Genomic DNA, 15037 nt, shown 5'->3' with positions numbered 1-15037 from the left:
ATATTTGTGTAAAAAAAAGAGGGGAAAACAGGGAATAGACACCCTGTGAAAAGGCAGTCCAGCCACACTGATTAGAGGAGACAGCAGCACTTTCCACATAAATGCACTGAGCTCCAAAACCCACTGTAGTGATGGCCTCCCTCAGGGCATGCTCACACACATACACACGCACATGTCACGTATTTTTTGTGTCCGTGCCTGCCTCATCATGACATATTCCACCTCATCTCTCAGTCTCACTTTATCACTACCATCCTCTCTTTTGCCAGCATCCCAACAACTTGCTTATTCATCTATCTGGCTGAACACTCTACTGTAGATGAAGAAGTAAAATGACCACAAAAGCCATTGCTCAGATTAACAACAGACGTCTCTTGGCACGTAGATATGTGCATTTGTGTGTCAACACTGTCAAATGTCAGCGTAGGACTGTTTGAGAGTCATTGTGCATACGTTTTGTGGGCAAGTTGGGTTTGCTGGTTTGCATTGTTCATGTTTAAAAGCCGTTGCTATTAAACAATGCATTCAAAGGAGGTGAAGAGACAAGGTCCCCTGCACATTTGCAAAACAAACTGCAGGGAAATCATGATTATCGCCACTGATCTCGCACAGCAGCGTGTGTAGAACGGCTGTTGTAATGCCCGGAGATGGAAAACAAAAACTTAATCTAGTTTGGGTGAGAGGGCGACAGCTATTGGAGGCATATATAGATAAAATAAAATGGTAATGGAGGTGTGTAGTTGAAGAGTTACATCAGGATGAGCTGCTAGAAGACATGACAGCACTTGCCAAAAAAAAGAAGAACTCAAAAGAATTTTTTTGTCATTCTTCGATTTGAGTGTTAGAGCTGCCTCAGACCTCATCTGATTCACGGCAGGGGCCTCACTACTTCCTGTGTTGCCACACAGCAGGGTCAGGAGGACACCTCAAACAGGAAAAGGAGGCACAGATAATATGCCTGCTAAGTGAACAGATACATATTCAGAGGGTTTGTCTTATCCCTAGTAGTTGAATAATGAAGGGTAAACCAAAGCAGTTGCTACTGTATGTTCAGTTGTGGCCGCACCGAGTGATGAGACCAAGAAATGCAACGTGAAACTGCAACGTGATAATGCTGCTAGTGACTTGAGAATAGCACCAGGGGTATTTCGTTGCAATGGCCTGTATTTACATCTATGAAAGATCACACTGGTGTGAAGTGACTGGATTCTCTAGTCACATCCTTCCTATAAACAGGAAATTTACATGAACAACGCAGCATTATTTTAAGCCACGGCAGCTGCTTGAAACAGGTGTAAAAAAGATGAAAAGAGGGCAGAAAGTAAAAAAATAAGATACAATACAATGCTTAAACACAGCAACAGCATAGACTGTGATCTGGCCTTTGAGAGGGCCATACTCACTGGAAAGTGGGCGTTCAGCTCGGTCAGCTTTCTCCGGCTCCAAGGTCACAGGGTGAGAAGGAGTGTGGTCACCTGAAGGTTGCGAAGGCCTCTCCTCCTCCTCCTTACTGGCTGCAGCTGCACTCTCAATCACAGTACACGCCTGAAAGATACGAAGACATAATTAAGATACAAGAAACAAAGGAGGAACGTTTGCACTACAATGTCTTATTTGTAAGATACAATTACGACTGAATCAACGAGTGACTTCAATATAAGTCCCCTACATTAATTACATCAACTCAAGATTGTGCTAAACACATTTATAAAGGGGTGCCTGAAAATGGAAGAGGACACAAACATCTCACCATTATTGGGGCAACAACAACAATATTGATGTATTGATATGTACAATAAAAAAGACACCAATGGTGCAAATATAGCAATTAACTGATGAAGCCCATCACAGGTGCAACCATTTTTAGCTGCTGTCACAACACTCACATTTCTGCTATAAAAAGACAACAACAACTAAAGGGGATGCAGTGCTGGGTGAAGAAGTGTCCCTTCCCAGAAGTGACAGAGCTGCAAAACAGACAGACAGACAGACAGAATCAAAGATGGAGAGAGACAGAGCGAGAGAAAGAGTTTTCCTGACAGCCCAAGTCTGTTTGGATGTGCTCTACTCTGCTCCCCTCCACAGCTGAAAGAGGAAAGAGGGATGAGCCTTCAGGAGAGAGACAAGCTGACCATGAAAAGCAGAGGGAGAAGCAGAGGGTGGCTGTCAGCGAGGAGAGAGAGAGAAGTGGGGGAGAGTTTAAAAAGAGGCTGTGATGGCTCCCACCATTGATGAGTAGCAGAGAGACAGGCAGGGGAGGTGCAGCGCATCTTAAGACAAAAAGGCACCCTGAGCTTATGAAATATACATAGCTCTCAGCTGGAGACAGAGACACAGAACGACAGAGCAGAGGAGGGCCCTGAAGACTGACGAGACTTCACTACCCCTCCTAAACACACACTGCTAAAAATAAAACACACAGACACATTCCTAATGACTTCTCATGAGGAGCCAGTGGGGAAGTAGTTAGTGGATTTTTTATTTTTTATTTTTTGAGTCTATGTGTGTCAGTGTGTGCTTATATTCACACACGCAGGTGTTTGCGAGCATCAAGTTGCATGAATGCTTCCTCCTACAGTTACAGACTGAGTGGGCAAACCACAAAAGTAGCTATGACACAAAAACCGACAAGTGTTTTGGCTGTTGGCCCATATGTAAATCCACCTGCTGGTCAGGGGGATTTCTTTTTTTGTTGTTGTTGTTGGAAGTTTGGTTCAACTGCCTCTCTCAGACCTGCCCACCTGCCCTCTCTTCAAACCCAGACAGCTGCCTCCGCCACGCCAGCAGTTAAAAACCATTTAAACAGACCTCACTTAACAATAAACTCACCCTTTGTTCAAGCTAACGATCCACCTCTCCCACGCACTCTCTGTAATGGCTATGCCACTAAAGTATTGGGATTCTCATGTAAGTGTGTTTGTGTGTGCTACCGCAGACCGGGTGTATTAACTTATTTGCTTTGTCAAGTTTCCTTACTTATCTCATCCTCCTCATCAGACAGGTGAGGTGTGCCTCCCCAGTCTATATCCCTACACATCAGGAGTCAGCTAAAAAAAAAAGTGCAGGTAAATAGTCATGTCTGAGCCTGGGGATTACCTCAACACCAGGAAACATACACAACAAACATGCCTACAGGTTTCCTAATCTTTTCTGTCTCCTGTTCTCTAGTTTAGCCTCTTTTCTTTTTCTTCCTCTTTCTCGCTTTATTTTGCTTTTAGTAAAAATGCACACACGAGGGGCTTCGTTTATGAATTCCCCACACTGCATCTTAAACTGTGAAAGTATAAAGGAGGATAAAAACAGGAAACTAAGCACCTGAACTGCTCTATCATGTCAGGGCCATGAGCCTTTATAATGTAATTAACTGAGATACTGCTGATTCTGTTGTCCACCAAAACAGATGGTGCAGAGTAACACTCAACACACCGGCCTTAAAGAACAAGCTGGGATGCCAAGATTTGATGGTACACATTTAGCTGTTGCCATCATTGCTCTCAAATGACTCATTTACGCCTTTACAATTTGGGAGGGGCATGTTAGCTCACAGTATGTCGTGTTACATAACAGAATGTTATTATGGGCACAAGCATTGGATAGTTCTGAGCTTAACAAGCAGCTCTGTCAGGCTGTACTGGAACACATCAGTGCTTTGAGCTAAATGCTAACATCAGCATGTGTGATGTTTAGGAAGTAATGTTGCCATGTTCACTATCAGTTTAGTGTGTTATCATGCTGACATTTGCTAATTAGCATTAAACACAAAGTAGAGTTGAAGCTGATGGTAATGGAATTAGTTTTGCAGGTGTTTGGTTATAGTTAATGTATTGGACAGATTCAACTTTTAACCTGACGATGGTGCTAGATGTAAAATCGTGGAATCACTGAAATTATTACAATTCCTCCCATGGGGAGCATGAATATCTGCACCAAACGTCTCGGCAATCCAACCAAGAGCTGCTGACGACTCAAAACGACAACTGTCAACCTCATGGTGGCACTAGAAGCAAAGTCCAAGGATCACCAAAGTCTGTGAGATTTATCATCTGGAAACCATGAATTCATGTACAGATTTTCAAGACAATCCATTTCATTGTTATAGGGATATTTGCCCAACCAGCCAACCAATGCTGACGATGCTGTCAACCAATGCAGGCTAAATAAAACTAAAATAAAGCTATATTACTGCTTTTAAATTACAGAACTGTGTCTGAGTTAATATGCACATTCCTGTTGATATATGCCTTCTGAATAGAGCAGGAATAGACCAGGGACATGTAAGATACAGTGTAGGAGTCAGGAGGTGAAATGAGAAAGATCTAGAGAGAAAACACTAATTGAGGTTAATTCCACAGTTCAGCATTATCTCCTCTAATCGGTAAGGAGGAAGTTGGTAATGGATGGTGTTGCAGGACATGGAGAGAGCCTGCCAGCAGAAATCACACAGCAGCGTTGAGTACTGTGTGCCCTCAAAGGATCACAAGACATTAGCAGCCGAGTGCAGATCTTGATATGAAGCTGCAGATAAACAGAGAGGGCCTTTAGGCGGGCATGGGGAAATGTGTGAGCACGTCTGTACTGTGTATGAGTGTCTCAGAGAGAGAGACTTGTCAATCAAGACAGTCACAACCTCTCTAGTCATTTGCTTGTCCCACATCTCACCTGTCAACCTCTTGAAGCAGCGCTGACACTGTCTTGCACACAAGCACCCTGCTCTGGACTCAAAATCACTTAGTAGTGACACACAGGGAGTGATGGGCTGCTACACATACACATCACCCAAAAACACACACACACACACACACCCTCTAATAATAACTCTTCTCCTTGTCTGCCTCTTTCGCACACACACTCACTGCGACCTAACCCCGGCCTCTCCAGGGACAAACTCTTTCATCACGACTGTTTCTGTCGATACTTGAGCCCTGCACAACATCTGCAGTTCAACACCTACCAGATTCATTAAGGAGGAGGACGGAGTCAAAAGCGAAAGGATACATCAATAAGCAGAGGAGGTGGGCGTACATGTGTGTGTGCGTGTGTGTCACCAGGGGGCAAGCCCATCCATAAACACTGCTGACAGTCTAGACAGGAAATACACTTGAGGATGTCGATAAGTTAGTCAGCGGGGGTGAGGATAGATCAATAGGAACACAGGATGATGTCAGTGGCTGCAGATGAGATCACCTGATGTGACCAAGGATTTATATATGAGAGGTTTTGATGTTAAATTCATTGTGTTATCACAAAGTGTTACATAATCTCTATAAACAGATATCTGCAATATCTGAAAGTAGAAACTGGAGGCAAGGGACAAGATTCTGGTATCAGAGGTGTTCCGCTTTCCACTTGTAGTCCAAGCAGTATTGACAAATGATGTTTGAGTGGGCATTGGTTGCACATAAGTAAACAGTCTGTGTGGAGAGCAAAAGAAGTGGAACGCATTGGCCCAAATGCAATATCGGACTCCAACAGCTATTGTCTGACAATGATTTTGCTTTTTATTAGCTTTTTTTTTTTAAAAAAATGTATCTGCATTTAGAAGCAGTTATATAGGTTTATAGAGATTGGTTATAATGTTGTCTGGATCTAAAACAAGTTGCTAAACTAAGACTGTAAACAACGACCAGAACAAGGAAGAGGAAGTCCTATCCCGGATATCCATTATCTGGATATCTGCTGACTACACCGGAAGCCCTGAAACATTAGCTGTTGCCCCCAAAGGCTAAACTGTCACCAGACGACAGTTCAGAGAGTGTTGCATGCAATCTATTTTACGGGAACAAGGGAGGGAGTAGATCATGAAATGATCATTTCATTATCAATGATCATTCCATGAAATGATCATTTCATTATCAATGATCATTCCATGAAATGATCATTTCATGATTTATCCCTTGAAATAAACAGCTGGAGAGTCAACAAAGGCTGAAAATCATGCAATGATCCCTCTGTGTCTTCTGGTGCCACTTCCAGTCCACTCTCGTCACTACGCCGGCATACCAGTCGAATCACTATTGTGTTACATGGTTTCATTTTAGAGAGTTCCAAAGCACAGGTTTATTCATGTGAAAATGCTACAGATTACAACTTCAACATTATTGAGAATAAAAAACCTCCAGAGGCATGCAGTGATTCTCCCTTGAGATTCAAGAAAATGAAGGAGATGAAGCCGATTTCACCCACAGGACGTGACTGCCCTATATCACGGTGCCTTTCTTGCCATGTCGTTGAGTGTGAGTGTCTGTGTGTGTGTACACTCGAGCCGATGTGTGTTTGCGTGTGTTCTCAGCTCTACTGACATTTCCTCAAACGTGGCTGACATTTCCAGGGGATTTGAGGATTTGATCCCTTCTGTGTTTGAAGAGTTGTGTGCTGCCCTCCTCAAAACACTGAGGAAAGCGCGGCAGCAGAGCCGGCAGCGTGCCCTGCCTTGAGGGCCTCACTCTACACCATTTGGTGCAGCCCGTTCTCACTCACCCGAAGTGTGATCAGGAGAAGGCCTGCACTATACATTGCCTGCCTTTTAGAGATGACTGGTTCACTGCTTGGTCTTTTACTTAGTCTTGCTGTTTTCCCCTGAGCTGTGGAGTGTTTCTGCTTTTCTCAACTGAGGCAGAAAAGCTATCACCAAAAGATATGAGAGAAGAAAGTACAGTAGATGGAAATGGTGTGGGTGGGAGCGAGAGGGAGAGAAAGGAAGAAAGTGTGAGGGAGAGAGAGAGAGAGAGATCTGTTTCTCCTGCTACAGGCTGGTTAGTGGAGCGAACTGACACAGACTGACATCTCTCTTCCACGGAGACCGAGTTAAAAAGAGCCTTGCTACTCTTTGTCCATTACTCTCTATCTCTATCTCTCCGTCTCTCTCTCTCCAGCCATCTCTGTTCTTACTCTTTCAGCTCTGTCTGTCTGTCTGTCTGTCTGTCTGTCTCTCTCTCTCTCTCTCTCTGTCTCTCTCTCTCCACCCTGCAGCTCCCATGTCTTGCTTTTTCTGCCTGGATGGACTCTGCAGCAGTCCTGTCCTAGCCTAGGGCTCAAATTACACCCCATCACTCACACACACACACACACACACACACACACACACACACACACACACACACACACACACACACACACACACACATACATACACACATACATGCAACCCCATACAGTAGCCATGAGGAGGCCCAGGGCTCAAACACAGGTCAGGCTTGGGTCAGTCAAGGGCAGGAGGACAGGAAGCCCGACAGAAACAAGCCTCGGACTGAGGCTGATCTGAGGGAAGCTGGATATACACAATAAGACAAGAAGTACAAATACATTCATATTAACAAACAGAGGGGCATTTGCATGCACCAACTATCCTATCTGCCATCTTTCGCCAGTTCCCAGTTGAATATAAACTGAGGCTAAAAATGTAATCTTTCCTGAGAAACAGAATTTGGCTTATTTGATCATCTGCATGACCAAATGGATAAAACACGCAGACACATAAACACAGCTGGAATACTAACCCCACAGCTACAAAATGTAAAATATTAACAAAATGCATCACATTTATCAAAATAAAACACTTATAATTATGTCACAACTGACCTTACGTCATGTATAGCCCAACAAAACACATCTTTAACTGCAACACTGGAGCTAATGCTGGACACAACCTTGGAGGAAGCCAGAATTAGCCCTTCGTCCAAAGAAATACCTCAGCAAACATTAGAATTGCTAATAAGATTCAGACTGCATCAGCAGTACATTTTCGGTCTAAGCGCACCTGCAAACTCCCCCACAGAACAGGATACTGGAGATCAATGGATCAGCCAAAGTGATTTGACCTTAGCGCTCACTATCATCCTGTCCTTCAAATGCCAGTGATGTCACGGCTGTAAAACATGTGCATCCTGATGGAGAGCAGAGCTCACAGGAAGGGAAGTTTGATGTGTCACAGTAAACATATTGCCCCTTCCTGTGCTGGTTTGTCCCCAGGAGCAGGATGCATGGGCACAAGTACCTCAGCAACCATGTGATACTTTGTTGATCTGTAGGGGACCTTTTATCTCCCTCCATTCAAGTTAGGTCAGAGTACACAGAGCAGGAGCAGGGAGGGATTTAGGACTTCAACAGAGCCACTGCATATATCTGCATCAATATATGCAGTGTCTTTTACTCTTGTCTGTTTTGCCCTTTTCTAGCTTATCTTCAGAATAAAAATTCAAGGATATATAACTACTATTTCACAGTTTTTTGAATTGAGATTTAGAAGATTAAACTTGCAGTTGGGTTTAAAACTGCAGGGTGAGAAGAAGCTAGACGGATGTCAATGAATCAAGAGAAATGCTCCTTCATGGCACTACAGCGTGTCCTTGGGCAAACGTTCGAAAAGCATAAAGGCACTCAATCTTACTCAGCCTGAGACACAACGCTTTACACACAAAAAGTATGTGCAGACAGGTTGTCGCACGTGCATGCAAACACACACACACACAGTTGGTGACAACGACTGCAGGGCTGCATCCTTCTCCCAAGTCTGTTGGAAACTCTAACAGGAAGAGGCTAAGTGCTATCGATTGGCTTCTTCCTGCTTGGCCCGGCTGTCAGAATAAAAACAAGCTGACCATTTGACCGTCTGCAGCACTATGTACATGTACACACACACACACACACACACACACACACACACACACACACACACACACACACACACACACACACACACAGAAGCACACACAAACAACCCTTACCTTCCAGCTCCTCTAGGATTTGAAGATATGCATGCAACAGTCTAGTATCAAGTCCCTTCATAGTAGGAGTGACTGAAGAAGATTAGAGGTGATAAAAAGAAGAAAATCCTAAAATTATTCAAACTAAATTTCAATGTAATTAGCAGTAGTCGCGGTAGTAGAACTAATGGTAGTAATTAGCCTTGTTGGTCAACCTAAAGGATCAAGCAGGGGGAGAAAATGAATGAGTGAATAAATCACTAATTTTGCCTTTCGCTTAGTAAGTCACAGACATGAACTGACAACATCTATGTCTCTTATGCATTTCATGCTTCCACACTGTTGCTGAAAAATGATGTGTTGTGCATACATAATGTACATGTGCATGTACCAAGAAAAGCTAGTTTGGAGACAGACACTTGGGTCACTATAAAACACTCCTCTGGGCAGCACTGTGACATTATGAACAGAAATCTCTGCTGCACTCGGCTCTCTTCACTGGCATTTAGATAGGAGGCAGAGGAAAGATGGAGGGGTACAAATCAGGAGGAGGGAAGTAGATGGGCAGATAAACAGACTGATGGAGACAGAGAGGCTGCTCATTGTGGCTTAGCAAATCAAAGGGAGGGATGGAGGAAGAAAACAGTGGCGTGTGTGTTTGTGTGAAATGCTTTATTCAACAGACATGAACACACACCTTGATGTGACGGAGGCAAACAGATTTCTCTGAGCTTCTAAAACAGACACGAAAAATATTTCACCACCTATTTTGACATCACTTGATGAGCTGTGGCACAGTATGAACAGTGCGGACCACTGTTCCTTTTTTTATTGTTTCAGACAACTGGTTTTGCGAGCAGGAGAGACTAGGGACAACTGCCACAGTTTCTACTTTTTAATCAGGAAAGGATCTCACTAAGATAAAACATTTTCTACCCAAGACAAAACATATAATAAAGGCTTATTAATTAGATAAAATATGGTGATAATAATCAAGGAACACAAAGTACATAAGATAAAAAGGATAACAATGCTAACATAAGAATAATACATATATTATAATATGGAATACAAGAACAGATACACTGTAGATTATTAAAATACATTCATGCATGCATCCCTGATGGCACACTGCAAAACATAAATAAAACAGCATTTGATCATTTGATAGTCCTGTTTGACATATACTCAATTGAATACAAAGACAATATATTTAATGTCTAACCTCATCAACTTCATTGGTTTTGTAAATAAATGCTCATTCTGAATTTGACTCTTTCTATGTGTTCTACATGTGTGCATGTACACACACACACACACACACACACACACACACACACACACACACACACACACACTGCATACTGCACAGACATATTCTTTACTCATAGTTTTCTGCCAAGCTGGAGTATATAGTACTTGTAAAACTCACTGTTACTCAGTTTTATTTACCATGAGTTAGCACATTATATCAAAGGTGCAGTGTAAATACGAACATCTCCAATAATAACCATGTTTGTATCAAAATGTCATTTTTTATGTACAGACTTTATTGCTCCATTTACTGGTAAATATGAAAGGCTGGTGTCAGCCAAAAACACTGCTGCACTCATATATCTGTTGTCAGGCCGCAGGAAAATATATACAGTAGGTAATATATACAGCAGAGCACAGCAAAACAACTCTATTCTCCTGGGGGAGGAGAAAGTGGGGAGACAGCGAGAACAAGATAGAGAGAGATACATAGATAGAAGGAAGAGGAGAGAGAGAGAGAAAGACACACGCACACACACACACACACACACACACACACACACACACACACACACACACACACAAAGGACTGTTTTTTGCTGGGTGGGTAAAGTGTGTCCAGGGGGCAGCTGAGTGAGCACACACACAACACAAAGCCTGTCATTAGTCCCAACTTTGTGCAGACACAACAAACTGCTTGTGTGTGTGTGTGTGTGTGTGTGTGAGAGAGACAGCGAGAGAGAGAGAGGGAGAGAGAGAGAGAGAGAGAGAGAGCGAGAGAGAGAGAGAGAGAGAGAGAGGGAATGATGATGCGTGCATGTGTGCCTCTGGGTGTGCGTAGAGGTTTGGTGCGTGTGTGTGGGGATTCAGACATTGACAAAAGCCTGTGTTGTTGTGCTTGTCTTCTCTGATGTACAGCTCCTTCAGGATCACAGCCCGGTCGGTGCAGTCAATACTCGCCCTGCCTGCTTGTGTGAATGTGTGTGTGAGATTAGTTGGAATGTATAGATCCCCCTATTCCCCTCCCCTCTTCTTCTCCTCCCCTCCCCTCCCTACTCTCCATCCTCTTCCTTGTATCTGCCTCTGACACCGCCACACACACCGCCTCCTGTCTACCAGCTGCCACTTTGCCGCTATTCATTATTATGATTAGTGAGTGGAGGAATGTCATGTAGCTACAGCCAACTCCTCACCCACGGCCTGACCTTTCACCTCTGAACGACCCCGGATGACCCAGAGCTGCAGCAGCTGCTTTTACACTGCACTGACAGACTCCATTAGGCCTGACACCTGCTTCTACACATACCACAAAGCAGTGACATACACACAGAAACATACACACACCCAAGATGCAAAGGATGGCTGCAGAAGTAAGATTCAAAAAAAGTTACGTACGCACAGGCGCACACACACACAAACACAACAGCCTTTACACATGCTGATGCAGTGAGGCGGCCCTTTTATGAGATTACACAGTCATTACAGTGAGAGGGGTCATGAGGGGCACCTGTAGCTGAGTAGCTCCACAGTCTATCAGGAGCAAGACTGTGCGTTTATGTGTGTGAGTGTGTGTAAAAACAGCAAGAGATTAAAAGAATGTGACACGGAGTCTATGGACTGTATGAAGTGAAGTATAAGCAGACCTGGAGGAGTGCTATAGAGCCAATACTAGCGCCATTCAGTGGACACTGTGCATATGTTCTGTGTGCAATAAGACACTCTTTGTATGAGTGAGTGTTTTTTTTTGTGTGTGTGTGTGTGTGTGTGTGTGTGCGTGTGTGTGCCTGTGTGTGGGCCCCAGGCTGACTCTGACAGCTCAGTGCTAGCCATCTGCTGGCAGTCACACCAGGAGAAAGCAACCGCAGCCAAACAATGGAGAGCAATGACAGGCCAGGATTTGTGGGGAGTTTTGTATGTGTGTGTGCGTATGCGTGTGTGTGTGTGTGTGTGTGCACACGCACATGTATTTTGGTGTGTTGTGCGCGTTTTCCCTTCAAAGATCCAAATGAGCCCCTCTCTATGAGCATGTGCAGAGGGGCGTGGCTGTTGTTGATAGGCTGTCTCTGTTACCAGGCGATAGATTAACAAGCCCAAATGGCCATCTGAGGAGGATAGATAGCTTGGGCGAGTGTGGGCTCACTTTTCTCTTTCTGTTTGTCACATGCTGTGTGCCTACTGTACGTTTGCATGTCTGTCCACCCTTAAACTCTTTTATCTTCCCTCTGCCTCTCGCTCTCCCTCTCTCTTTAAGGTGGAAATATACATGAATACACAGTCAAAGGCTAGGTGGATGTGCACTAGCAGGCTTTGGGTTACATACAGTATACTTGCCAGCCTTTCCCTGTGTGTATATGCAGGCATCTCTCTGTCTCTCCAACATACATTCTGTTTGTCAATCTCTCCCTATTTCTCTCTATCTCTCTCTCTCTCTATCTGCAGGTAGAGTGCCATCGTGGATGCAGACAGATGGTCGGGTGTTGGGAGGAAGCTGGCTTGCCTGGATGTGACGCACCAGTCTGACAGCAAGCATCATCCAGCTGGGTAGAGGCCTACAGTGCTTCCTTGCAAGAGCATGCCAGGTGGCCAAGAAACAGGCTGCTGGTCTCCTGCAGCCACTACACACATAACCCTCTAGTCACTATTCTGCTATTTTACCACCAAACACAACACAGGGCTGTTTCCAACCAAGAAATACAAACAAGTCAAGGCCCGCAAGTCAGAAGCAGAGGAAATGAAAAGGAAATGGCCAAGTAAGGACAGAAGGCAAATGGCTGATTATGAAAAGAATCAATCTCCCTGCACTTCATTTGAAGAAGAGTGTTTGTGCCCATGTGCATGTGCCTGTTTTTGTGTGTGTTGCTTTGGCCATCCTTGCCTTTGTATGGCAGCACTTCAAAGGCAGCCTTCAGTAAGTTTCTGCTCTTCCACCTCCTGCTGCTGCTAGTTTGTGTGTATGTTTGTGAGTGTGTGCGTTGTGGAGCACTGCCTCCTGTAGCTGGGGGCTACGGCTGATCACTACCGCAGCGAGGCTGGCATGCCAGGCCCACTGGCACACTTACAGGGCACACCTATTTACACAGGCCCAGACTGAATGGCAGGCATTGTCTGGGTGAGAATGCAACACTTAAGCTCCTGATTAAGGCAGAACAAAGCCCTGAGGGGCAGGAGCGATGAATGCATGGAGAGAGAGAGAGGGAGGGAGCCAGAGAGGGAGGGAGGAAGAGATGAAGGGAGACAGGGAAGGGAGGCTCTGTGAAGGGGAATCTCATCTGCTGTTGCTGCGGGTATGCGAGATAGGGGGGGAAACTGAGAGAGGACAGGAAGGGAAGGAGGCAAAAAGGCGAGAGGGCAAGAATTGGCAGTGATGTAAGGGACTAGAAGAGAGGGCGGTAGAGAAGAACGTGAGGTAGGCAGGAGGGAGAGAGACAGGTAAGGATGAAAAGGAAAAGTGGGGAGGAAAACCAAAAGGGAGGCGGGGAGGAAAAGAGGAGGTGGGGGATGAGCAGAGAGGCAGGCTTCGGAGGAGATAAAAAGACAACAGAGAGGGAGCCAAGCAGAGAGGTAAAGAGAGAGAACAGAGGAGGGAGCTACTTTCGAGGCATCCTTGCTGATAAGGAGGAAGTGATGCTACACTATTACAACAATGAGGTAAATAGACAGATAGCGCCCTCTAATGGTATTTGCACACCAGCAACGTGCTCTCCATCCTGCCCCCTCTTGCCCAGGGACTTAACAGCAGCCAAGAGGGACGAGCCAATCACTGCCAAATTGTCAACTCAATTAAAATGACAAACATATTGGGACGCTGCTACGAAGCCGTGCTATTAAAAATTCAATTTTAGACTAACATGTGAAGGATGCTGCCCAGGTGAACAAAAACGACTTTGATACTGAGCAGCAGGTAACACAAGTGGACAATTTCTTCCCACTTTAGTGTACAGTATACAGGGCCACATGAAGTTAAGTGTGTGAGTGTGTGTGTGTGAGTGTACACTTAGAGGCACCTTGGCAACATATGGGCACAAACAGAATATGTATGACAAGGGGTGAGCTACTCCCTGAGTGTGTATGTATCCTAGCAACAAGACAGGCGTAGTAGCAGCGCAGTGAGCAGCTGGCGGAACGGGGCACAGAGGCCATGATGGATTTATCACAGTGTGTGTGCGTGCGTGTGTGTGTGTGTGTTACATTTAACAGCTGGGACAGATTAAGGTGAGTCTGTGTGTTCGCACATGTGATGCATCCATGCATGTTTAATGCTTAAACACTCATTGCTGTGTCAAGGTGCCAATTGTGATGATAACAACCAACAGACGACCAGTTTCACAGTTCACTTTCCATATATAATACATATATTGTCATTTGTCTGTCAATGATCAAAATGAGATGAAATTTTGATTCCTGGTGAAGTGCAGTGTATCACTGCATCTGCTGCTCTTGAGCATATTTTAAGAGAAGACACAAGGTTTGTGCATGAGTTAGTGTTAATGTCGATAGCAGCTGTGCATTTGTGCATCTGTGTTTGTGTCTATATGTATATGGAACATAAGTCTAAGGCAAACTACAATATAAACTAAACTAAGACACTGCCCTCCCTCTTTGGGAGATGTGTATCACCAAAAGGCACAACACTCTCAAGGCCTAAAAAGGCCAATAGACCTGATGCTTTAGTCTTGAGTCCTTCATCAGAAACTGTTATATGAAGAAATGCTGAAGGGTAACTCCAGTGATTTAATATATCATAGTGTGTTTACAGTTCTCGGGGAGCAGTACTGCATATGTGAAATAATGCCTTTTGTGGGTCCAGAGGGAACTGCGCAAAGTCTGATAAATTGCATCAAGTGATGTCACTTTGGGTTTCGGACTAAAGACTGTAAATCTGAAAAGAAAAAAAATCTGGGGGTGTGGAGTGTGAGAAGTGAGTTTACCAGACCTCCACTCCTCATCTCTGCTTGAGGCTAGCAGCTTGAGGCTACATTAGCGGTTACCAGCATAACATAATGGATCCTCTGATCAAAGTGTTGGTGGTCAATTTACAGTGCAACCTGGTTTTGACCATGTTGAACCAACAATGTTGAAGA

The 15037-nt window shown here is 44.5% G+C and overlaps 1 protein-coding gene across 3 annotated transcripts in view; it reads right to left on the bottom strand.

Moving 5' to 3' along the window:
• Positions 1-15037, bottom strand: part of gse1b (Gse1 coiled-coil protein b) — a 172135-nt gene that overhangs the window by 115383 nt on the left and 41715 nt on the right. For all 3 annotated transcript variants that reach the window (XM_076727067.1, XM_076727050.1, XM_076727058.1), the window contains exon 2: positions 1404-1545. In XM_076727067.1, coding sequence (XP_076583182.1) covers positions 1404-1545 — 142 coding nt within the window. The remainder of the gene's footprint in view (positions 1-1403; positions 1546-15037) is intronic.

The sequence above is a fragment of the Chaetodon auriga genome, chromosome 1, assembly GCF_051107435.1.
Source record: "Chaetodon auriga isolate fChaAug3 chromosome 1, fChaAug3.hap1, whole genome shotgun sequence".
NCBI classification, from domain to species: domain Eukaryota; kingdom Metazoa; phylum Chordata; class Actinopteri; order Chaetodontiformes; family Chaetodontidae; genus Chaetodon; species Chaetodon auriga.
Note: the sequence above shows the minus strand (reverse complement) of the source record. Positions and strands in the feature narration are given on the sequence as shown.